The 26,614-nt window shown below is 40.6% G+C and overlaps 1 protein-coding gene across 1 annotated transcript in view; it reads right to left on the bottom strand.

Moving 5' to 3' along the window:
- SHANK2 (SH3 and multiple ankyrin repeat domains 2) overlaps positions 1–26,614 on the bottom strand; it is a gene marked incomplete at both ends in the record, with an annotated part of 240,631 nt that overhangs the window by 193,387 nt on the left and 20,630 nt on the right. Inside the window, one exon of the mRNA XM_082282737.1 lies at positions 15,983–16,049. Within this exon, the coding sequence (XP_082138863.1) occupies positions 15,983–16,049 (67 nt within the window). The remainder of the gene's footprint in view (positions 1–15,982; positions 16,050–26,614) is intronic.

The following is a 26,614-nucleotide window of genomic DNA, read 5'->3' as shown; positions in this document are numbered from 1 at the left end:
GGAAAAAATTGAAGAGGTTTTTCTAATAAGTGGATCATGGTGGGTTGAAGTGTTATTTCAATTATTACAGCATTTAATGTGTCTGGCTCTACCTCCATGAAACATTCCACATGTTACACACAAGAATTGCCTCTCTCTGTGCCCCAAGGCTGCTAGAGCAGGATAGGATACTCCAGATTACCCCTCTGGGACATACTAAAGAGCAAGAAGGAGGAGTGAGAAGGAATCAGTGTTCTGAGCTGACAGGAGCGACAAAGAAATAAATAAAAAAAACCCTGCTCCTGATCATTTCCAGGAAGCTCAAGCAGCAGGTACAACAACATGGCATTGAAATCCTGAGGGGGAGTCCCAAGGAAAGTAAGCTTGTGCTGGAAAATTGGCAACTGGCTTTTTCATTCAAATAACAGGTAGTCAAGGGGAAAAGAAGAGAAAAAGCAAATGTTGCCAATATTTTGGCATTTGTAGGAGTTCTCCAAAAAAAGCATATCTAGGTTCTCTCCAGCTTTAACCTGAGAAAGAAATGCACATTAATGCTGCAAAGGAGCTGACACTTTTAATCTGCAGCCCACTCAGCCAAGGAACATCCACTTATACACCCTCATGCATTATTCACCAGGAAAATTGAAATAATCTGCCCGTGGTTAAGCAGCTCGGAAGCAAATGCAAATCAAGGGAAAGCAGTTGAGAACGAGGATCATTCACAACTCCTGACACTCCTCCACATGACTGGAGCCTCCCGTGGGAGCAGCCAAATCATTACAACCCCAATCCCGGCGGCTGGCCCTGGGAATTGGCCTCTTTCTGTCCTGGTGGCACAAGCACTGACCTGTGGCCATGCTTGGAGAAGGAACATGCTCAGTTTTTATTCAAGTAGATTCTCACTCCTTGTCAATGAAGGCGGGTCCTTGGGCACACACCTGAGAAAGTCTGGTTCTTTATTACTATTATTATTATTATTGTTGTTGTTGTTGTTAGCCTGTGATCATTCTAGCACTGGCTACAATCATCTTCATTCTTTATCTGACTTGTGAAACTTTGGGCAGGCAAAATAAAGTTATACAGAACAAAGCCTCCAGTTTTTTAAGAGGGAAGAAGTTATTGCTGTCACCGCCTTCATTTCCAATATTGAGATTTCACAGGAAATATCTTAGGCCATGATTCACAGCAATTTTATTTTTTTTATCTTTAGGAATATACATTAAGTTCAGAAAGAATAAATTCATTTTTTGCCTCCATCCCAGTCAGTTGTTTTGAAGTTATCCACCATTACTTCCAGGCTAATGTGAACAGGAGAGGGATGCATAATTCTTGCAAGTTTATACAAATTACCCTGGATAAATTCTCCATGAAATCTACATCAATCTTATGTTATGAAGTGTTTCCGTGTGCCTGAATTTATCATCACAGTGGTTATAAACACTCAGGTGGTTGTAAGCTCCATGCATTAATGTTCTTTATCAGAATTTAATAGCTTTAACCCCTCTGTTTTAAGGAAAACCATTACAGTTTTGTTTGTGTTTAGTTTTTCCCCACAGGTTTTCCACAGTAAAATAACTTTCAATTCAGTGGAACTGGTTGGAATTGGCTACTCTAGACCTGATTTCAGGAAATTACAAAATGACAGAAAGCAGAAAACATTCCTGTCATAACCATAAAACTATAAAGTGTAAAGTAATGAATAAAAAATCAGATAGGCCTCACTCTAGGTAGCAAAGAAATCCATTAGAGTCGTATATATTTGCAGTCCTTTCAGAAATATATTTGACTATCAGAAAGCCTAAGGAACAAAAATTCTAAGTGTCAGATATTCCAGCTAAAATGAGGAAAAAAAATGTTCCTACACCCAGAATTCGTGACGAAAAATTGCTCCAGTAAGAATTTGGTGACTTAATTGTATTTCCCTTCATGGATTTTGGGTGAAATTCCCTGTGTTGTAGTGATTCTGTAGCAACAGATACCACTCAGCCAAGGGAAACAGGAGCCCAGGACAGAGAGAACAGGGTTGGGCCCTTCCTTTATGGAAAGTAACCAAGACATTTTTAATGTCCATCTAATCCAGACCAAAACTCTACTGCCATGGGGCCTTCTGGAAGATTTCCACAGAGATCTCTACTCCTCCTCAGGAAGCCCAAGCCCAAGCACACCCCCAAAGAATGCTATCTCTAATTTGGTCCTTCAGTGGTGATGCTTTCACTACAGTTATAATAAATATTCCACAGACTGGAGGTATTTCCTTGCCAAAAATTACCCCTAAATTTCAGATCAACTGAAAGCTTAAAAAATCCTTTGCAATAAGCTATTTATGTCACTGGCACATTGTAAACACATCCTTAAAATTAAACTGATTGTTCATTTAGGTTGAATAATTAAAAATCTGCTGTTTCAGCTGCTGACCCAGGATACAAAGCAGTGGCATCCTAGAAATAAAGGAGATGAAATATGTACCCAAGTATTTTGCAAATACTTCAGAACTCTCTTCACATTTAAACTAAAATGACCTTATTCCAAATTTTCTGCAGTAAAAGAGAAAGTCTTGACTATCAGTAGACAGAGATCTGACTTCGATTTCGAGCTTCATTTGGGTCGGTGCAAATTCCACTGATATTTTACGTGGCTGCAGGGAAAACAAAACAACACAAAAAGGTAGCCCTAATGGCTTTGTTTTACACACATGTAAATCTTGACTCTGCATGTTCAGTTTGATGTTACTGAAAGATATCCAGCTCTGCAGAAAATATTCTTTATCTAATGAGAAAAGACTGATCTGGATTTGATCCGTTTAAGCCACCCATTCCCACCTTGCCACATCAGGAGTAAGCAACTCGAAAATGTTATTTAACACCAAACCAAAGCCATTGGAAAAGGACATCCAGCAGAGGTGGCTTGGTATTCTCAAAGCCAAATGTTAGGAGTGCTAAAAAAAAAAAAGGAAGAAAAAAAAACATAGAAAAAACTTGCTAGAATTCTGAGACTTCTTTACCACGGTATGATACTTGCCTGACCTTCCCTTATTGCTGGGAGCAATTCAACCAGAATGGGGAATTTAATCCTCCATAATATGTATTTTAATGACTCATTGTTTTCCTATTTCTTTCTAGTTCCTGCAAAGCTTAATGGACTTGAGCATGATTATTAAAATGCTGCAAATGAAAAAAAAAAAAAACAAAAAAACCCTCGAAGTATCTAGCAAAAACAAAAAGTGGAGATGCAGTAAAGGACGTTCTAAAATTGGAGCCCGTTTTGTTAGGGATGGGAGCAAAGTGTCGGAGCCATATGCTGGTGTAACACAGGCAAACTGGATACAAAGCTTATGTCATTGCAGCTTGCTCCTTCAGAAAGAGCTATGGCAGAAAGATTCCCCAAATTTTACATTTCGATTTGCATGCAGCTCCAGATCAGTACCAACATTTGGATATCAGAAGTCCATTAGAGTTCATCTTCCTGTGTCTAAAACATGTTGTTTCCAAATAATAAATATAAATAAATGGCTTTTAAGCAACTCCTTACTCCCAGCTTACTCCATTTTTTTCACTTTTTTTTTTCACAAAGCAGAAGAGAAGCAGATTTTTAAAATCTGCACAGTTATCTTTCAGATGACATAGGACACAGCCCAGCAGCTGCCAGGAAAAAAAAGACTTTGTCTTTTTTCTCCTCCAACTTAGGAAACCCAAACACACCCTAAGATAAGGCCCTAACCTAAATCCGCAATAATTTCAGTAGCTTTTATCCAGATTTACACTTCTTTAATGCAGAACACGATTTGTCACTTGCATAACAGAGTTTAGACACCAGAAAAACTCCCTCTGTCATTTGAACTTTCTCCCTCCTCAGCTGGCACAGTACAAACTTCAGCTGGTGATTCGGACACAGCCATGGGTGGACAAAAACACAAACTGCACTTGGATAATTCCACAGTGGGGGGGGGTTTCAGCAACAAGAAAATAAAAGTAAAACAACAAACAAATCCCAAATTCTGATAAGTCTACCATCTGATCAAAAAGTTCTTCCCAAGCACTGTTCCCTCCAAATCTCTGGACACATCAAAAATTACGTTTAACTGCATAGAATTTCTGCCAGTACGTAACTTTGAAATGTACTTTGTAAGATAAGAGCTTGGACTCCACAGAAGGATGAGATGCAGTGTTAGCCCACAGGGATTTTGACTCATCTAGATATCCCTCACTTTAAAGAAAGGAGAGAAAGCTCCACCAGCTTTGGAGGTAGAGTGGCTTCAAGCTTCAGTTTTCATCAGGAAAGACGATGAAAGGGAAAACCTTCTCCATCCCACCATCATGAGAAAATGTATGTCCTCCCACCACGCACAGCCAAAGCAGCAATGAAAAACCCCCACGCAAAAAGGTGACAAAAAGGAAAACACAGTCCTGCGTTAAAAACCTAAAGCATGTCCTATATTAGCAATCTAGCTAATGAAATTTGCTTTCATTTAGTTGAAATAAACAGTATCAGATTAGTTCCTATATTATTTTGTCTCTCTTGGCTAACTTCACACATAAGAATGTTCCTCTGTTGCTTATGAAGATGTCTGAAGAAACATTGTTATGCTAATGGATCAAAAGATCAAATATATTCTGTCCTAAGTACAGAGTGGAAAGGAATAAAGTCACCAGACTCTTGGGATCACTTTTAACTACTTTTAATTCCTAAACTCCAATCTAAAGTCACAGAACTTACAAAATGTGCAAGTTCCTGGATCCAGTCAAAGAAGTGTTTGCAAAAGAAAAAGAGTTTTAGCTTTGGATCAGTCAAGCTCTGAAGAGGTGGCAAAGATTACCCTGCACAGGGCTGGAATTCAGCCTTGCTCTCTTTTAGGATGAGGGAATAATTGTCCTTTCCCAATAATCTTACCATTTTGTACAGAATTGCTTGAGGGAAGCAAAAACCAACATATGCAGAAATCATTGCAACTTCCTCAGACACAAGAAATTGTTGTATCTTACAGGGGAACAGAAGCTGAATAACCCAGGCAAAGAACTGGGAGAGCCCAGAGGTGCAACACAGAACAGAGAGCTGGCACTGATAGAAGTGAAAGGAAAATGAGGAAAGGTGACAACAGAAGAAAGAAACAGGAAAGAAAACACAATTAAATGGGAAAGTGATCCAGAACAGCCAAGATGCAATCAGCTGAAAAAATGATAATATCTTTATTTGGGGTGAAATTAGTAGTTAGCCAAATCCAATCCAGGATTTGAGTGCGAGGGGCTGAATAGCAGGCTCTGGGTGCTACAGCTGATCACAGATGTACTAACACTGCACTGATCGTGCATGGCTGGGGCAGACAAATGACCTCATTCCAAGAATTCCTCAAGCCACACTGATGCTGTCAGGCTACACCAACAACCTCCCTGCTTGGAGGCTTTTGGAGTTACACACAGTCCAAAACTAAGCTCGGGGCTATGGCTTCCAGTCTGTGGCTTCCCAGGGGCTGCCTCTGAGCACATGTCAAAAACTTCTGGGATTGCCTTCAAATTTTTTCTTGGTTCCAGTTCAAGGAACTTTTTCTAGCCTGTCTGCTACACTGCAGGTCATTGCAAGTGGTTCTCTGCTGGTTTTTTGGGTTTCCAGCCCAGGAATATCAACTGTGCCACAGAGCAGGATCCCGGCGCTTGCTTGCCCCCGCAGCCAGGTCAGTGCCAGAGTCCCTGTGTGGGCTGGGGGCTGCTCACAAAGGACCAGAGCATCTCCTTTCCTCCCTCCAAGATCCCTAACTCCTATTCATTTTTAAGACAAGGGGACCACAGGGTTTAAGCACAACCCCCCAGAGCAGATCAGGGAGAAAGAGGCACCAGGCTTCTCAGCATCTCACATTCTTCAAGTAACTGCTTAATACTGAATGCTAAATGAAATTGCCCTGGAATACCTGTGGGTAAGGGGGGAAATTTCTGAGCCACCAGTACTTGAGAATCCTTTATTCAAAGGCATTTTTTATGGAATTACCTGGAAATAGTCAATTGACTGCTGAAATATAGCTAACAAAATGTACCATTCCACTTGTTATTTTATTTGGTTTTATATGCATCATTTCCTGCCTTTAATTTTAACTCCATGCCCTCTAAGAAATGCAATCTCATAGACAGATCCTCCCCTTTATTTTCCTGTAATAATAACATAGCAGTTTTCTCTAGCTATTTGCAATCTCTTCATTCCCTTCACAGCTTTTCCAAGCCATGGAATGAAGAATTATGTAAAAATAGGCCACAAGAAACCAGACACACTTGATCTGCACAGCAAAAATAGAGCTCTTTAGCACCTGGCATTCTCAAGAGTGTTAATGAAGCTGGCAAGATAAGCCAGGCTTTGACCCAAAATAAAAAGCTTAGCCCTCAAAAGAAGGATAAATCTCAACTAACATAAAAATTCTGTCTTTTGGTTTCTTGCAAGGTGTGACCCCAGACGTCTGGACAAGTGCTACATGGACAAGCAGAGGGATTGGGCTTCCCATAGGTGGGAAATGCAGGAAGAGGACAAGCAATGCACATGAAAACATTAATTTTAGCCTGTTATAATCCCTGAGGGCAAATTACAAAGACACCCTGCTGCCTGAAATCCCAGGAGTGCTCCTGGCTGAGGGGGAAGCCAAAAGAAAGGAAAGGGACTCAAAGGACAAACGACCAAGCCTGTTATTTGGGAGGCTTTTTTCAGGAGCAACAAATAAATTCTTCAGGATAAATAACTGATTTGTGTTGAATTACAGATTTGATAAGGCACATTTAAAACTGAAAACGCATCACAGAATTTATGCTAAATTTTGCTACCTTGGATGTTCCAAAGAGATGTAAGAGTCTGTTTCCCAAGCTGCAAATGCTATAACGCAAAAGATTATGCAGAGAGAATGGAAGTTTATCAAGTAATGGGGTTTTTGGTAAGAGAATAACATGGGAGGAGGGACAGAATCTGAACTTCTGGAGTCAGCAGAAATATATCATTAAGAGAAACCAGCGTTACCTCTACACATACACAGATAAAACAATCTTAATGCTGTAAATCTTCAATTCAATAAATCTTTCATTGTTTTCATTCAGCATGGATTTCACCCAATTAGAGCCACTTGGCTGGATAACATTTACCCTGCAACTTTTTCTGAATCAAGGTGATATCATAATTCTGCCTTTTACAAATGATTCTGAACAACTATTTCAGCAACACTGCCTAGAAAATGGAAGAGAAAACAGGCTTTTGGCTTCAAAAGCCGCAGATGAAATTATCAAGATGCATAGAATGGGTAAGTGAAAAAAAACCCAAAGCAGAATGGAGATTTGCTAAGGAAACAGCCTTGTTGGACACCACGAGGTGTCCCAGGCCATGCAGGACATCCAGCAGTGAAATAGAACTGCAGAAATAAAAATCTCCAGCTTATTTAAATAGAGAGGGAGTGACAGAGAAGGTTCAAGTAGTATCATTAGCTTTGGATTCCCTGGAATCTCTGTCCAAGATCCCAAGGAGACCTGATTTAAATACTCAAAGTGTTTACTCTGAAAATGTCTTCCACAGTGTGACAAGACCTTGACTGCAAAAGCTGCATCTTACCCTGAACTCCACAGGAAAGACTCAGAGCCAGCCCAGGAGATTGAGATATAAATGGAGTGACAGCACCAGCATGAAACATCGTGAGCAGTGTGAAATACAGTGTGAAATATTACACTCATTACAAAGCTCTGCGCTTCAGAGCCTGTCCCTTTATCAAGCCTCATCTATAATTTGACAACAAACAGGCCTCTGGGATGATACTATTTCCTTTTAAAGAGGCTGAATATTACCAGATCAATTTTCACAAAGTTCTGACAGTAGTACCTTGTTATTAAAATCAGAGTATTCATAAGGCATTAAAACAAATTTCTTCAGTGAAGCTTCAGTTCTTAAATTGTCAAACCATTGTATATTGAAAGGAAAACATAACATCAACTTAATTCCTATAAATAATGAAGTTTGACTGAAAACTGGTATGTTGAGCTGTTAAAAATTATGTCAATACAAATTCAGCACAGCAGAAAGAGGAGTTGCAAGTAATGGAGTCAATGCAGTGTAATAAATCTGTTCAAAACAGAGAATATCAGCAGTTACTGAATAGTCCTACTTAACCCTTTTCACATTTATTTGAGCCAATCTAAAAGTGAGATATTAGCCTTGAAATCAGTAAGCTCAGGCAAATACTGAGTTTTATATTCATAGGAAGTTTTTTCTAAATACAAATATTTGTTTCATGTGATTGGAAAAGTAACAAAATTACAGCTGTATTTGGAAGGCTTTCCTCATCCAGATCCAATTGTTCCATGGATGTTTTTCCCTTTCCCAAATGGGAGTTATATTGAACCTAATTCTTTTCCATAAAGCAATGATGAAGATACACACTGGCACATAAAAATCCACGTACTCACAAGTTACAAACCCAATATTGTGCCATCAGTCTTAACTTTGTGGTCTGCTTTTAGCCTAATCACAGAAAGGAAATTATTGGGTGCATAAAGAGGTTTGTGATGAAGTGCTCAGCGTAAGGACCTACATTACACTCAGGGTTTCATGGGGGTTTTATTTTTCCTTCTCTTCCCTTTTCTTTTTTTTGGGGGGGGTTGGGTTTCTTGGAGGGAGTTTTGGGGAGGGATTTTGGGGGGTTTTTGGTGAGGGGTTTCTCTGCTAGGTTTTTTAATTCATTTCTGCATTTACTTTTACATTTAATTTTCTTCAGGAATAATTCATGACTATTCTTAACAATCTCTATTTTACCTTCCTATTCTGTTTTTTCTTTTTAATCTAGCATTTATTTCATGTGCTTTCATCTCTTTCTCCTGTGTTCTCACCATTGTGAATGGAAGGAATAGAGAGCCCTGGGAGCCTGCACACATCTCTTTCCCCACTTGTCCTACCTCTATTTTTGCCCTGGCTCCGCTGTTCTGCCGTTTGAAATCCCGCATGGCATTTGACACAATCTTAGAGAGCTCTTGAGGCTCGTGTGGAAAAATGATTTAAAGAAAACACATTAACTTTTGAGGAATACCAGAGCTCTCCGGGAGACTCTTCAAACAGTTTTCCTTCTGTAGCATCCTTTAGTGGGCAGCCTGATATCTCAGGGCTGCATTGACACATCCCTTATCCCAGCAACCATTGGTCTCCTAATATCCTAATATTGATGTGGCCATCGAAACCCTCCTGTTTTGTTACACTGAGACCTAGATGTAGATATAGATATAATCATGATTGAAATGCACAGATCACATACTTCCAATGGGCACAGCCTCTCAAAAAAGGCACAATTACAGCAACGTTAGGGATACGGATTTTAGTGGAGCCTGAGGAAAGTTAGCCTCAGATAATGCTGATCAAACTGCAGTAGAAATAAACCTCACCATAAATGTGGTGTTTTCTTATATTTGATTTAAAACGCAGAGTTTTTCCTTTCTGACATTTCAGCTCTGAGTAGCTCAGGAAGGAAAATGGGGCACAGACACAGCACAGCTGAGGAGCCTCAGCCACACTCAGGGTCCACTTCCAGATGCCAAAGTGATTTTAGAAGCAAAATATGTCTGTTTAAAGAAGGGGTGATCAGCACCAGAACAACCAATAAAAGAGGATCCAGCCCCATTAGATCACAGGACCAGGACAGAGCTTTCCAAATCCCATTTACAGTCTTGCAGGTCTTTAACAAGACAAAATGTTTTTCCTGGTTATAATCCAGTTCAAACAGGAGTGAGTTAATATAAAAGCCGTAATCTGCACCATGAGAAGGTCAGACAGCATGATCACATAAACCCCTTCCAGTTTTGTGATCTATGACCTATAAAACCAAATCAGAGGTGACTGAACAAATTTCAGGTCACGGATAGACTCAAAAGTACTATTTTCTTTTTACATCCCCTCAGCCTAATTCAACTCTTTAACTAATTCTAGTAACTGCCCTTGTCTCCCAAAGACATCCCGGTGTAGGACCAGGCACCACGCTGAAGCTGAAAGCAGACTCCTGAGGGATGGGTCATGTGCTGACCATTTCTAATGCCTCCAAGGGGAGCTACAGGGGTGACATGGATCCAGCTACCAGGCTGAACAACACTGGCACTTTTCACACACAGGGAGTAACTGAAAATCATGATTGGAAGTTCCAGGCTGACATATTAGTTCAGAATTGCAGCATTTGAGGTGTTTGGGGTACTTGCACTGCCGTCTGCTCCCCACTTGACCCTTGGCCTGCAGATTGAGCTCAATGGCATTACCCTTTTATGGATTCCGCCAGAATTCTGAGGACACTACAACCCACTAAATTATTTTTTGCAAAGCAAGAAATGAACCTTATTCATTTGACATTTGATATACAAAAGTACATTCCATTTTTGTCCCTGTCAGAGCCACTGTCCCTGGCATCCTCGAATCACTTTTTCTACTTCTGTTTTATGGCTTTATTTCTCTTTTTAATTCCATGACTTGCACTAGTTCTGTACATGGCCTCTGATTTTACTCCCCAGTATAGTCCCTCAGTGGGGTTAAGACAGCGAAAGCTATTAAAAAACACCACCAAAGGCAAAAAAGCCACTACTGCTGAAAGGATCATGTCTTAGAGCAGCCAAACCCTTGAAGGGCTTGGGAAAGGTTTCTGACCCGACTCTGATGAAACAGCTCTGATGATAGGAATGTTGCCAAAAACAGCACAGTTCCAGCTGCTGGATACAATGGTCCCTTCCCTGAAGGTGCAGAGAAGGTGAGAGCCATTTCTGCTGATGAGGAGCCAGTGGACTGGCAGCTGGCTGGAAGGCTGATCTGGGGGAGGCGGGAGCTGCAGGCCCTGCAAAGGCTTCCAGCCATTTGGATCTGGGAGTAAAGAGTGGGGCAAGGCTCGAACCCGGAGCAATTTCCCTTTCCTTTCCTCTGCCACCCTCCTAGGCATCTCCAGGGGATGTGCCAGCGTGACCTGCAGCCACTGCTCAGCCCAGAGCTCTGCCTGAGACCAAAACTAGCTCAAGGGCACTGGAAGCAGCCTGGGATCCCTCCAGTGCATTATTTTTGGCTCAAGTGCCAGGCTCTTCTGGTTCAGCCTGTAAAATAAACTCTAGGAGGAGTAGCTGTGGCAGTCATTGCCTACCTGGCAGGTGGCAAGGACACGCTGCAGGCTGGTTTACAAAACCAGGCCAGAGCATTCTGCAATCAGCTGTACTTACATCAGCAGTTACACATGGCACCAGCTCTCTCCTCGCCTTCCTGCTCAGAATTTCAAGTGAGCCCCAGAAATGGCCACGCTCCACAGAATTTGCATGCCTTAGCCTGCAGTCCCTGTTATGTGCAGAGAATACACCCAAGTTCAAAGGCCAAGAGCAACCAGCTGCTGGAAATAAAGTTTAAACTTTGAAATAAAGCGAGTTACTGCACGATTTTGTACCAACACACACACAGAAATAACTAACTTGTGATCAAAGGGAGAAGGAAAACCACTGTAAGTTTTTCAAGCTCTGCCCTACATTTCAGTGTGTAATTACATTAACACACAATTCCCAGTTTTCCAATTTGTTTGCTGCCACGTAGCAAGACTGAGCACAGAAAATTCTATTTCTTGCAACCCTTCAGAGGAAAACAGAGAAATAAGAGCAACAGATTTATTTCATACCAACCAGTATTTGTTTGCTTGTAACCCAGTCTAAACACCATTAATGCAAAGGGGTCTTTTTCTATGGACACGGGAAACATTTTTTAATTTAGCAGAGGTATTTGAAAGAAACTGCAGAAGGAACACAGGATTATGATATCCTACCACACAATATGCATTTAAAACGTGGGAAATTCGGATCTTGGTGGTTTTGCCATCCGGACTACACTGATATCATCCTTTTCCCACATTAAATGCTCACTCACATTTGAAACAGGTTAATGTTTCTCCCAAATGACAACTCCACAGGGCTACAATAGATGTTTCTGTCCCTTTTACTTCTATTAAATAACAAGTGATAAAAATAGAACAAGTCACTGCACGCCACTGACAGTTTTGTAGATTTTCCTCTTGCTTTGCTGCCTTTTCCTCTTTCTGCTGTTATCTGTCTCAATCTGATCTCCCCCAGCTTGAGGAGTATTCTGCAGGCATTTGATTGATGAAAATCAAAATTACTGAACCGTTCCCCAAACCCAAATAAATAAGTAAACAAACAGAATATTCCTTGGGCTGGCCAGCATTTCATAGCAACACTTGCAGCTGAAAAACCAAGATTGCTGACCTCAATCACTCTCATCTAATTACAGAAAATGAGTTAGAAAAGCAATTCTACCACAAACCAGCTAATATCCTCATGTTCTGAAATACCTGTTCTGCTCATTCTACAATAAAATACACGTTCCTTATGTTTACAGTCACAATGCCAGTTCGAAAACCCCACATTTTTACTCATACCTGAAAAAATGTTTAATTTCAAAGCAATTTCTCTGTGTGGAATACGTCTACAGACTGTATTAGCAGATTTTCAAAACTATCAAAATAAAAACACCCATGTGAAAGCACAGACAAACCATCACACACACACACACATCTCTCTGCATAATTATAGAGGAATACAGGAACTCTGACTTGAAGCCTAGCAACAGTATCCAAGTATTAGTTAGTCTGCTAATCAACTACCAAAAACTCGCACACCAGCTCAACGTGCTTCATTTTCCTAAAGCAAACAAAAAGCCAGACAAAGGAATCCTATCCCTCCTAGCTCCAGAGCTGCTGAAGGACAAGATGCAACGATAGAAAACAAACCTTGTTCACTTGAAGAGGAACAACCCATGTCATTTAGTCCATCTGAAAATTCATCCCATCACAAAGAACCAAGGCAAAAGAGAGATTTAAAAATAGGTTATCCAAGCCAAAGGATTATCAGCTTGCAACATACTTAATATCTGCATATCTGTATCTAATGAAAGCTTCAAAATTCTTACATATATGATTGGGTTTTGTACCTCCATCCTATAGGAGCCATAGTAAATTCTGTACAGCAAATGCTTCCTAAATCTGCTGTGCTCATTTACTCACAGACAGCTGCAGGCTGGATGAAAACAATCAGGGATTAACTTTTCTATTCATCACATCTTTTAATCCATTACTTTCTCTTAGTTTGCAATAAATAAAGACATAAAGTTAAACAAATTATAAATGTGCTATGGCTAGTTAAAATAAGTTTTCAAGGGACATCATTATTATTATTATTATTATTAATTATTTTTAATGGTGTGCGACTGCTGTACATCAGGGGTATCTGCAAGGTCTTCCTCAAAGCAGAAAAGAAGATGCAATAATAGTCACTGAGCTGGGATACACCTCTGGGTCCCAGAGAGTTCCAAAATAAGCAATAATTAAAATAAGCTACTCTGGTGCTGCTATTATTCCTCAAAAAACCTAATTTGGGGGCATGATGAATTGAAATAATCTGGGAAGCCACACTAAGCATTTCATACTGCTTGTAAAACAAGTTTCTAAGTACCTTATGGTAATAGGGTTTATTGCTTTATGAAAAATACTCCTGCAATTTGTTTCAAATAGGATTACTTTTTAAATGATATGGCAATTTTCATTCACCTTTCAACCATCTGCCAAGAAGACAAAAGGGATTCCCTCATAAAAGAGATAAATACAATGAAATCTGGATCTTGCTTTTAATCCTTTATGGGTACCCTTTTTACCTGTGCTTGGAATCCTATCTTTTCTGTTTGATTCAGTCTTACAGAACTGCATCATCCCAGTCTGGAGTAAGAACTTTCCTGCTAGTAACAGCCAGGTGGGTTTTACTGGACTAAAACCACAGGAATCCCTTGCAAGGCTTTTTCTTTATAGGTTTGATCACACTACTCCATGGGCCATTTTTCTCACCTTTTTTGGCTCTAAAATAAATATTGTTATATATTTTCTCCTTTTTCCAGAACAGCTGGAAGTCTTATGATTATTGCAAAGAAGCTTATTTCGTATATGCCTAATTTTAACATCTGTCTGATGTGAGCACTTTACAATTAAATTAAAACAAGAAGGAAGAAAAGTCTCAGTGGGACTTGGTCTGTAGGACAAAGATTTAGGCTCTGCTGTAAATCAGAATTTTCTACTGCTAAAGGAGAGTCTAAAATAATTACAAAGTGCAAAGAGATTGGGATTATCAACTGAACTTAAAATAATACCAAGGTTTAATGAACTCGTTCAGTACCAAAATTCAGAATCTAACCAAAAATACACTGAGAGATGAGTGATGAAATGTTTCTCAAGAGACTTGATAGTATGATTTGTCCTCATCTTCCTGAAGATGCTTCCCAAACTCTTCACTATTCCTTCCCCCTCTGCTGCCTCTAAGGAGGTACATTACTCAAATGATAGATGTTGGAATACATCCAAAACTATAGGAACACAGTGGATAACCAGACAAGCACGATAAGCAAAAGCCAGCTTGCTGAAGCTGAAATGCTGACATCACTCTGCACATTCATCATCACAGCAGCTCTCAGGTTCTCTGCTCAGGATTTGGTTCTTTGATTTATCTTTTTTTTTTTTTTTTTTTTTTTTGTCCCACCAGGAGATGCTCCAAAAATGGACATTTCAACAACTTCATTTTTCATAAGTAATAAAACCTAAAGGACAAATGTCCAGCTAAATTAAATTAGGTGGGAGGAAGTAACATAATGTAATGTTTACTCTTTAAGACAAATCTACTAATTTAAACAGTCATACTCAATCCACCACCATCTTGCAAAAATTGCAAGTGAATCATGGGAGTACCAATATTTCTATTTTTCAGTGGCAAAAGTAAAGGCGTCAGAAAAATTTGGAGAATCTTCCCATAGAAAGTATTTTCTAAGCATTTTTCTAGAAATCACCAAATCCTACAAGTCAGCAAAAAAAAAGCATTACCTATAAATAAATATAAACAACAATAGGATGCCCAACCTAATAAGAATAATGGGTTCATTTTTAGTTCATGTTTTACAGATTATTAATAAATAGAGAAGGGTGAAGAATTCTTACATGGAAAGGAACTATCCCATTATCCCAGGAAAAGCCCCTTCCAAACTCCCTCCGAACTTTTATGCAGAAGTTATGACTCTGGTGCATTTTGTCCTCAGTTTTCTCAGTGCACACTTCAAGAACTGAAAGTGCTACAAGAACTCACATTACCACAGAGCTTTCAACCGTATCCCTGCAGATCATATGCAACCAGGAAGGGAAAGGGAAAGCAGTCCTTAATCCACATCCTTAGTTTTATATTTCATGTGAGCTGGCCTAATTTCCCATAGAAATGAAATGCTATCAAGTCAGAGAGTTGCCTCACTGAGTTAAATCGACTACACAAAGCCTCCTGCTGCAAAAGGAATGCCTCTTTCTCTTCAGCTTCAGGATGTTTCAGCAGGACTTTAATTAACCTGAATTAAAGCATTTTAACTCATTTTTATTAAACTGTATTAGGCATCACTTGTATCAAACTGGCTTTTATTTTAATAGCGAATCTCTCTACGTAAAAAGATCTTGAAAATGCCTTCAGGTTTTTTTTTCCAGGGACCCCTAAGGCCTGTCACTACCCTTAATCCCACCAAACTCAGTGAGAGGGAATGCTTTCATGAGTATGGGGAGTTGGCTTCTGCCATATATCCACTGAATTATAGAGAATCATCTTTCTCCGTTTTCATCTTCTGATCAATTATTTCTTTGAGAGATGCTTTAGGCGAGGCCAAAACAACCTGCAAGATCCAAAGTGGCTATTCCAGGTCAGTGGATGTCTATTTAGTCTATTACAAACTGACTGATTTATACTTAGAAAGCACCTACCACTTATCACACTTTCCTTTTCAGAGTGTGTTTTTGAAAACAGTTCAGCTTTTTCCCCATCTTCATTTTTTTAGAGGAGTTACTTTTCAAACCTCCCTGAAATGTCACCAGCCCTGTAGCTGTATCTCACACAGAATCAGTTTTAACATCTTTGCAACATCTTGGCACAAACAAGCAAAACTTATTTTCAGAGTCTGTAAATATTTTGCTTACCAATATCAGCGTCCCTGTGATTCTTGATATATTCAGCAAGCTCAAAATTTCCCGCTATTATAGCCACCTAAAGGATTGTAAAATAGGTACAATTAATATGTTGTCATCACTTGCCAAGGAGGAAGACGTTACATTACTGACAAACATCAGGCCAACATATTTTCATTTCACAAAGTGGAGTAACACTGTTACTTTCGTTCTGCAGTACATATCTGAAACACCAGCACGAAATGATCTCTCAATCTGTTTTAAGAGCTCTGCCAGTCCCCCAGCTGCCCATTTCCCAGGAATGCTGTGATGGTGGGAATCTCAGGAGGCTGCTGGAAGGGCTGCAGCTTTTCATGTAGCGGCAGTCCAAGGCAGCAGTGAACATTAAGCACAGCATCCCCAAAGCTCTGGGAGCTCTACGGGTGTGTGGGGAAAGCTGCAGGAGAGACACACTGAAGATATTATCTCCCTTTAATTGCTCCTGCCTCACTGCTTACCTGAGCAATAAAAACAGGAGCTGAAATGCAAAGTACATGAGAGAACCAGGACCAAGAACTACCAGCATTCAGGTACCACTAAGGCACCAAAAAACAGATGGAAAGAGAGAGACTGGTAAAGATTATGCACATATAGAGAGTTTAAAATGTCTAGATAAATTGAGTTCTAAAATACAAATTTTCTTTTTCATGTGTTTCTTGGTTGTTGAACACAAATGTGTTCAACACATCTGCATTCTCACCTAAATGGACTTAAAAAGAAAAACATCTCTGCCGGCTGTGAGGGAAGCAATTCAGTTATGATAATATTTCTGATGCCTCCCTTTTTCTTCTTCTCCTCTTTTTGCCCTGAATATCAAGGAATTGTCCTTTCTGGCCCCATTTTGCACCTCTGACAGATCCTGTTCTCTAACGGCTCTGTGGTTTCCTGATGTATGTACGAGGCATAAGCTGGGCTCACCTTTCTCATAGAAACTTCTGCATCTACAGGGTGCAGGTTACAAAAAACGAAAATTTTAAAATCTTCCTTTAGGACTCTCTTGGATATGGGACTACTGCCAGACATGAGAAATAAGTGAAAAGTCAAGGAAGTTTCTGAGCTGATGACCAAGAAAAATTATTTGCTGGTTTGTGCCTCTTCACATACGAAGAATGATGTAAAGGAAGACTTAAATGCTGAAATGGTCTTGGGGAATGTATGAAGTACAGTTAATGTCAGTAGTATCTTTGAATGTAACAAGCATAAGATGTTATTTCTGCACTCAGCACAAGAAATTGAATGGACAATTTCATTTATCAATAACCAAAGCAAACTAATACAGAAATCCCTGACACTGAAGACTTTACACACAAGTTTGTGGCTGCCCCCCGGCAGGGTCCAAGGCCAGGTTGGACAGGGCTTGGAGTACCTGGGATAGTGGAAGGTGCCCCTGCCCATGGCAGGGGCTGGCACTGGGTGATTTGAAGGTCCCTCCCAACCCACACCATTCTGAGATTCTGTGATCAGGGAGGTTGGACACAGGCAGGGTGGGGCACTGACACCTCATCACCATCTGAGACCACCCACCAGGAAATTACTCTTCTAACCACTAGTAAGCCAACATTTATTCCAGGAAGCCCTCCAGAGAGAAACAGCTTCTCGGCATGGATAACATCTAGAGTCTGGCCCCCAGCCTCCTCTGTGCAGCCCTGAAGCACAACTTATGGCTCTCCCTGGCAAACAGCACTAGGAAAGTAACAGCAGAGCTGCACAAATCCTCTCTCCTTAACTTCCAATTCTGCAGCCTGGCTGGCTCCAGGTTCATAACAGCAACATTTGTGTGCAGCTCTGAGGTTTTCTCTACATTGTAAGCAAGTGATAATACTTCTCTCTGATGTTACCCCTAATCAGCAGTAAAATTCCAAGGGGGGAGGGGTGGGGCAGGGATTCAGCAGTGACAGGCAGCTTGCTAGACAGCAGCCATGGTACTCAAATGAAAGAATTTTTGATACCGAGCAGATTTTAAGCCTCAACTATAAACATGCTCTTCGAGTGATAAACACACTTTATTACTTGGGGGAAAAAAAAAAAAAAGATATTTCCAGATAACTAAGAGGCAGCTTGACAGGGAATTGTTCCTGTACTTGCTTCTGAAGCAAGCAGTAGATTCTGCAAGCTCAAGGAACCATTTTTCTCCATTTAATTCACTTCAATGTGCTAAAAACAGCATGTAAAATCCTTACAGCAAAATGAAGTATATGCTAAGATCTAAAGAAAGCAAGGAAAAGTTAAAAAGTACAAATATTTCTTGGCATAACATCAATGCACTTCACTTGAATTTGATGGGTAAAATGTGTGGGAGAAAGTGAAGTCAGAGCAAAATGGGAAAGACACAAAATTATACTCATTCAATTTGTACAGTTGCAAACCACAAAGCACGGCAACCTCAGCCCCTTTTCCATCCAAATGTATCTTAAACAAAAGTTATAGCAAGTTTACATGAAAATATAAATGTGAATGCATTAGGACAAGTGAATGGTCTTCACGAGATCCAGAGCTTGAACCAAATGGAGGTGATGTAAAGTCTCTCCTTGATCAAGTACCTAAATCAGAGACTAACTGAAATTCTATATTTGTACTAAATTTCTTTGTACTTTAGAAAAAAATAGTAATGTAGTGCCTTGGCAGAAAATACTAGAGTTTGATTCTCTCAGTGCTTCATAATTTACATGGTTTTAAATAGCCATAGTTTGCTTTTCAGGATGTTCCATAGACAAGTGCTAGATTTAAAATTAAGAGGTTATGGCAGGAAAGAAGGCTTTGTTTGAGGTTTCTTTTGATCACAAGACATCTCCTCTTGGCAGTGAAAAAGTAGCACAGCCAGCAAAACTACAGTGAAAGTTTGCTTCCAATTCCAGTAGGAACTGGATTCCAGTCATCAAACCGCATCACGTGCGTGTTTACAGACATGAAATATTGCCATGAAAGGCTGGAGGTAGCACTTTACAACTAGAGGCTATCTACTGCCTCTGTTATGCTGAAGCTTCAAAAATTGCAGCTTTTCTAAAGCTGCATATGCAGCAGTCTTGCCATAATTCAAGTTCTTTCATTCCTGCAGCAAACGTCCTTTCATGTCGTCCTTTTGACATTTATCTTACATCAAAAGTCTGCGTGTCCTCAGCCACATTCTTCTGCAAACCTGATAAAACCTGGTTCTGCATCTTGTATGAAATAAAAACATCGCTCACACACAATTTCCACTGAAACCTGCTTTGTGTTTTGCCCCGTTTTTACAGGGTGTCTTTGCTTTGAATCAGAAAGAGTTCACCTGCAGGGTCCCAGCACAGTGTCAATCAAAGCCCAGCAGAAAAGCCTGACTCAGTAATTCAGTGCTTTTAAACCCAAACCAGGATCTTTGTCTGCTGCAGACATTTGGTTGGGAGCCCTGCCACATTCTACTGTACAGAGAGTAGAAATTATCTTGTTGGGGTTTTTTTAATCAGCACTAGAGGCAATTTTATATGAATGACAGTAACCAAAGTGAATCACTTATCAGCTCCCTCCCAAGCTTAATTGACCCCACAAAGGCTGTTAACGTGGGCACCTAATTATTACCAAATTACCTTTGACAACACACATGTCTGGCCTGGGTAAGTCTGCCACAGAGAAGTGAGCAGAGAGTAAAGCTAAGCAGGAAGATGGATCTTGGTAGGAGGCAACTCATATAAAATGAGAGGATAACACCATGCAGCTGGACAGCGGTACCACCTCCTATTCCCACGACGAGCTGTCTCCAGCGTGACAAAACTTAATGGAGTGCCCGAAACAGGTCACAGCCAGGACACCCCGAAGCACAAAGCCACGGGGTGAACAACTCACTGGAGCAGAGCCAGAAGCTGGCTGTCACTCAGGGCGTGCAACAGGGAGCGTGACCAGCAAGTTTGTGTTTACACAGATATTTCCTCTGCCTCGGGAGAAGCAGAGCTGTCACAGTCACCCCAGTGTCTCACTCGCTGTCTCACAGGCAGATGTTTCTTTCAAACGATGCCACTGGTTCCAGGGCCTCTCTGTTTGCCATGGCAGGCAATGCCAGATGCTCTGCTGCCAAGCCAAGGGAAGAAAGGAAGGAGTTTAGTCGACACTTGGTGAGTTGCTACGGGTGGTAACCAAGGGACAGCTCAGCCGAGTGGAAACCTGAATGAATGAAGCAGCTGCAGGCAGGGACTGGGAGGGAGCAGGCAGGAGGTGAGAGCATCCCAGCACTCCTACTCAACACTGGCACCTTCACAAGTGGGTCTCTTTCTCCTGACAGATCATTCTCACCCCTGGCTTTCTGATATTCGCAGTCAGAAACAATCCCTCTGGATAAAGGCACTGGTTAAGTTGCCTTTCAGGAGTCAATTCAGAAATTAAATATTTGAGGCATCAGGTTAGTTCTGCTTTTCCTGAATCTTGTTCCCCTAAGATACTTAGTTTAAATAATGGCATAAAAGTACTTTGTGTAAATAGTGAAACTGGCCAGATGTCCTGTTACAGGTTTTGGTGTGACAGACTTTCACAATGTTTTCAGACTCTGCATCGAACAGAAGTAGCACTGACTCACCCCTACCTCTCTGTTTAGCCCCATAAATGCAGTTCTAAAGGTATCAGTTTACTTACCTTCAAGTATTTACATTTTTTTTTTTTGATGGAGATTAATGCAGTGGTTTTTTTCCTTTCGGGAAACTGGAATTTGTATATACACTTTACCTGGCACTAACCTTTCACAATTGATTTTTCCCTGCTTTTGAAATGTATCACAGGTAGAGACTCTATTAAATTAGAGAAGGATTTTGTCGCCTGTTAACAAATACAATTTTAGAGCTTTATGGGCTAGTCCCTGAAAGGCAAACACCCAGACTAAATTACATTACCACTCTTGGAAACAAACTGCTCCACCCAAGGAGAAATGACAGAAAAAAGACAGAAACTGAAGCTGTCCCCTCTTAAATCAAGGCAATGAACTTTGACAAACTTTCTGTGTGGGACCGAAGAGAGCCCCTCAGTCCATTTATGTTCCACTCAGTCCAGGCTTCTGCATTTCTGCTGCACATGCTTACATTTGAGAGACCCAAAGCTTTGAGATGCAGAGGAGCTGCAGGGCTGTAGCTGCCATTCATAGTGAGCACATAAAACGTCACCACTCCCCACCCGCTTTTTCTCCCCCTGCTCTTCTCTTCCAGACAATTTCCCTTTCCTGAGGAAAGTGCATTTCATTATTCTTTCCTTCAGGGCTGACATTTCACCTTTCCCTTGTCTCTGCCAGCCAGCAGTGCTCGCTGAACGATGGCTTTTCCAGAAAGCTTGGACTGGCAGTAAATTCAGGTGTGGTGCTCTACATTAAAGGAGGTAACGCCAGCCCAGCACAAAGTGTGAATTACGTCAGTGCAAATGCAGGTGGACAGACAGGACACTCCGAGGTAAATCTTCCCTAGAGGTTCCCATCTTCAGTGGGAACTACAAGAAAGAGGTCACACAACCCTGTGAATGAGACTGTAACCATCGGACTCCAGAAACTGCCTTCCACTTAAACCACTGACTCACAAAATCATCAATTATTTCTCATTCCATCGAGGACTATATTATTTTAACAATGAAAAAACCCCACTCAAGCAGTCACAGCCATCACACAACAGGATTCACTATCAGCTGAGGCACATGAGAAATTAACACAAGGGAATTAAGAAGGAAGGGTTGGGATCACTTCCTTAATTAAAAGATTTCCAGGAACGCTCTTCCACGTATCATAATTAGAATGTGTTTGTTTAGTATTAAAAATATGCAACCACATTCCAATAACCACAGCTTTTGGAGATTGACACCTCTTTAATTTGATACAAAAATCTAATGGTGTTTACTGTGGGGCAATGAAAATGTAACACAGCTAAACTTAGACGTATTTATTTTCTACTGTGTCCTCTGGAAAGAACGGCTCTCCCTATAAAACAAAGAGGTACTTGGCGTCTAAAGCCACTTCAGATTTAGTCCCAGCACACCATCAAGCCCACAGCAGTCATCCACAAGGACATCAGGAAGTTAAATTTAGGCTGTTAAGTGCCAAGACCCTGTTCCCATGTGTGCCCGTGTAGGACATGGCAGCAGGAGGCTCCATCCCTGATAAATGGTGACACAAAATCACCCAGCACGCTCAGCAGACTCAAACAAATCCCATCCTAAATGGATCTGCATTAGCTGCTCTCATGTAGCGTGTGGATTTTATAACTCTCCTCGGTGGGACAGATGGAGTTCAGTTTGGAAAAGCAGGAAGCAGTCTGTGTTCCAAATTTCTTTTCCATAGGTGTGGGATGGAAATGTATCGATCACCCGCTGTTGGTTCCTTACGCAATTCCAGTGAGCTCGCACTTGCAGGGACTTTTGTTGATGCAAAGAGCACCAGAACATACCTGGAACTTGGCTTCCTTAGGAAATGCATTCTCTTGTAATGCCTGAGCAAAACGAGACGATGTGGCAAACATTGCTCTGAGCTCAAAGCACAACACAGACCTCAGGTGTTTTCCAACAGAATTCCAAATGGGTCTTTCTCTGAACCAGCTGGAAAATCCTGCACAATTACCACAGCCATATAATCTAGCACAGAACTGCTGGACAATCATGAATTCCCTGTTTCACTTTGCAAAAATCAAAGGGCAAAGTTTCACCCCAGGTTTTGTAGTTGCACGGATTGCAGTTGATTTTTGACTTTGAGGCTACGACACTGCAAAATAAATGTAGCGGAAGCTTCTTAGTTCACCTCATTAAAAAATAAAACCAAATGCTTGATTAATATTCTATTAATATCACTAATTCCCTGTCTTTATCTACCAGCGCAGCTGAATACATAGAATATGGATGACATAAAACATGACCTCAAGGTGATACATATGCTGGCATTGTGGAGACACACATTTACACTCCAAAAGTTCGTTAAAAAATAATCAGTGCTGAAGTTGAGACGTAATACATCTAATTAGAAATATGTCAGAAGCAAATCACTACTTTAAGAAGTTTATAGTTGTGCAATATTTTGTACATTTAAAAAAGCAATCATGTTTTTGTTGAAAATATATCAGAACTGACAGGTTTTATTTTATAAAATAAAACTAATTTTATCCATTTGGAGTTTTCTTTCAGGTATATCATTTTCAAGTTTTGGCAAAAGTCACTGAAATAAGGTAAGATAGAATAAAGAAAAGCAGTAAAATTGAATTTATTGTCTTTAAATAATAGCCAGCAAAGGTTTATATTCATTGCAGAAATAACCCACGTTCTCTACCAGGACAATAAAATGCTGACAATTTTCCTAAATTACTTTATAGGAATGTTATGAAGACATACAAGTAAAAAAATCATACTCAGCATTTTCCTGCATGCTTCTTTCCCAGAGAGAACTCTTAACATTTTTAATTATATAATGTAATACAAGCTCAATATTATGCATTTTGAAAGGAACTAACTGTGTATATTAATATATCTGATGTCCAGTAGATGGCAAAATATCAGCAACCACCACCTTTCATCTTGGCACTTGATTCATTTAAACCCCAGAGTAAATTTTTTCTTTTTGTTTCCAATATCCACTTTCTATTTCATTGGAGAGCAGGATTAGCTTTACCTTTTGGATGTTTTCTGTCTATTATCTGCTTGAAAGCCAATTTCATCTTCGTCAGGTCTCGATACAACAAAGCACAATAATGCTACTATCCTTTAAATAGTCCTTTGAAGACAGTTTCTTCACCACTGATTTTTTTTTTCCAAGAGCATGCTGCTGCTACTGTTCCCAAATTTGCCAGCACATGTTAGCATACTGTGTACTAAAATCTCTTAGCAACAATATCTTAGTGTCTAACATTTCCCTTCTTCCAACTATGATTCACGGAGCCATCTGTAGTCAGATATTGACATGCAGCATCCTAAAATAGGCACCTTACATTTGCTCAACAACTAGTTTTAGCATCTGAAAATATAAATTATGGGGAGAGGGCCAATATTTCTTTGAGGCTCCTCAGCATTCCCTGGATCGTTTCAGCACTGTTTAAACAAAGGCTCGCCACGAGCGCTTCGCCTCAGTATTGAGGGCAAAGTATTCCCGCTTTTCCAATCGGCAGCTCCGCTTACGTAACCCTCCAAGCAATCCCAGGCTTCCCTGGTGAGGACCACCTCACACTGCTACTCAGGCTATTTTTAATAGTAATCAAAGACTAGGGTTTCAAGCTCCGAGATCCAAGGGTTTTTCACACCCTTGGAAGCCTCAGGCTCATGGGAAGCGTCCCACAGACAGGTGGGACAAGGTCAATGTGCCAGCTGGGCGAAGACAAAGGGACTTCTGCTGTAGGAAATGCGACAATATCCCACACTCTGGAAGAGAATTTACAACCACAGCCTCCCAAGCACTGCTGTTGCCTCCCAAAACTCTTACCAAGCTGCCCTCAGAAAATACAGCATCTTCTTTTCAGCTGCAGCAAATTAACGCTTAGCAGCAAAGACTCTGCATAACCCAGGTTGTTCGTGGCAATGCAGCGTGCAATTCTGTACAGCTTGAAAGAATAGTGCTGTACTAAAAATATTAATTAAACAGGAACAGGAAATGTTAATTAAAAGTAATCATATTCAGCAGAATACATTATATAGGAAGAGCTGATCGTATGGCTTTGGAACTGTCTCAAGTGTGAGGAACACACTTCCACCCCAGTGAAATCCACAAGATTTCATCCACTTCAAAGGAACTGGGATTTTACCCTAAATACTTTTCAGCAATTAATATTTTAAAAACAAGCAAACACACAACAACGTGCAGCCAAATACAGCTGGACTTTATCAAAAAAAGTACACTGCAAGCATAACAGTGCTGGCACATTTTCCTTGCTAAAATGCTGGGTTTGCTTGCAAGAGATTTTACAGCCCCCATGGGTCTTCTGGAATACACTCAGTAGCCATGAAGCTCTGCCAGGGCTGCGCGAATTCCAGTCAGAATTAGGGGAAGGCAATCATTCTGAATAACCTCTTTTCCGTCTCTTTTAGGTCCTGCAGCGCTGTCTTAGCAGGACTGGACAAAACCTAAAATGCCTGCAGACACCTCTGTTCATTTTCCAGTCTTCCTTACTAAGATTTAAAAGGCAGAACCTGTGTTTTATTCTCCACTGTCCTTTCACGAACACACACAACTGCGTTCTTAAAATTTAACCACTCCTATTCATGAATTAGCCATGACTGAATACCTCCAGATTAACCTAAGCCTTCGTGGACGCCAAGATAAAAAATGTAAGTCCTTTCCTCACAACATGGGAGCAAATCACTTCTAAATCATCTCAATCCCTCGGCTTTGAAATGCAAACTTAACTCCTAGGACAAAAGGAGTCGTCGTTATGCAAGAACCAGCTTGACAGGAAGTGTTGAACTGAATACACCAGCAAGTGGAGCAGAGTTACAAGGAAACATGTCAGGAAGCCTAAAAAGGAACATGCAGACAAATCCATCCCAGGCACAACTTCGCTGCTTCACGACTTTCTTTTATTTCCTACTGTTTCTTGCGAGGAGACGTAACTCAGATTTGAAGTTACCCTACTGTGTACAGGCTGTATTGAGCCTCCTCCATGGTCACTGCATCTACTGGGAAATTTTATGTTTCTATCTATTTTAAAAGTAGAGGAAAAAACCTTCCATCTTCTTCTTGCTTCTCTGCTGAAATGCCACCCAGCGAGTTATGCTCAAGCAAGATGCGTTTTTCTACACACTCGTGTTTTAATAATTAAAACGAAGCAGAAAAAGCCAAGTGTGATACACACAGAGTTACAATTACAGGCTCATTCCTCAGGAAAATCTAGCTCAAGCTGGAAAGAGCCATCAAAAGCCAGTTATTACATAATCCTTATTACTGCTACATGGGCAAGCAGCGGTTCCAAAGGAGTATTTACTAAAAGCAGATAAAGCCAGGTTGCAGCATCAGATGAATCAGATAAGACACAGCCAGCAACAAAGTTGACTTAATTTTCTTCGTCCCCTCCAATAATATGCTAAATCAAAAAGCCATGAAATGCGATCTTCTCCAGCTGAACTCTCCTAGAAAAAGGCTGAGAACGTGTGCTATTTGCTAGGTTTTGTTTTCCTTGGCACCACAGGAAATGCTGGGCTGTGCAGAGAATTCAGCTCAAGGGTTTATGGGTCTGTGCTGCCGTAGGGTGAAAGCTTTCACCTCTCCAGGCAGCCTTACCTCATGGAAAAGCCAAAACCCACCACATTAGCAGCTTCTTCCCAAAACACTTTGAGAAAAAGTGTCTTCCTACTCACAGCAGACAGACACTTCCCACTATTTCACAGCAGAAACTTTCGGGGATTCAATTTTGCGAACACTTAATAATATAGTGTTGCTTCAACTGCTAAACCAAATGGCTGGAAATCTTTTGGAAAGCCCTTAGGATAAAATGCATCGGGTGAATAAGACACCGTGATTATTTTACCTAATACATTTGGTGGCTCCATTCCAGACTCTGTGGGTTAACTACAATAAAACCTTTGGAAACAGCAGTCTAGCAATAGTCAATGCCAATAACATACTCTGATGGAGATGGGATTGCCAACTGCATGCCAGGAATGCTCCCTCCAAATGGCAGTGGAAGATGATGCTAAGTCTGT

The sequence above is a fragment of the Coloeus monedula genome (assembly GCF_965178545.1).
Source record: "Coloeus monedula genome assembly, chromosome: 6".
NCBI classification, from domain to species: domain Eukaryota; kingdom Metazoa; phylum Chordata; class Aves; order Passeriformes; family Corvidae; genus Coloeus; species Coloeus monedula.
The sequence above is the reverse complement of the archived record's forward strand: the minus strand, read 5'-3'. Positions and strand labels throughout refer to the sequence as shown.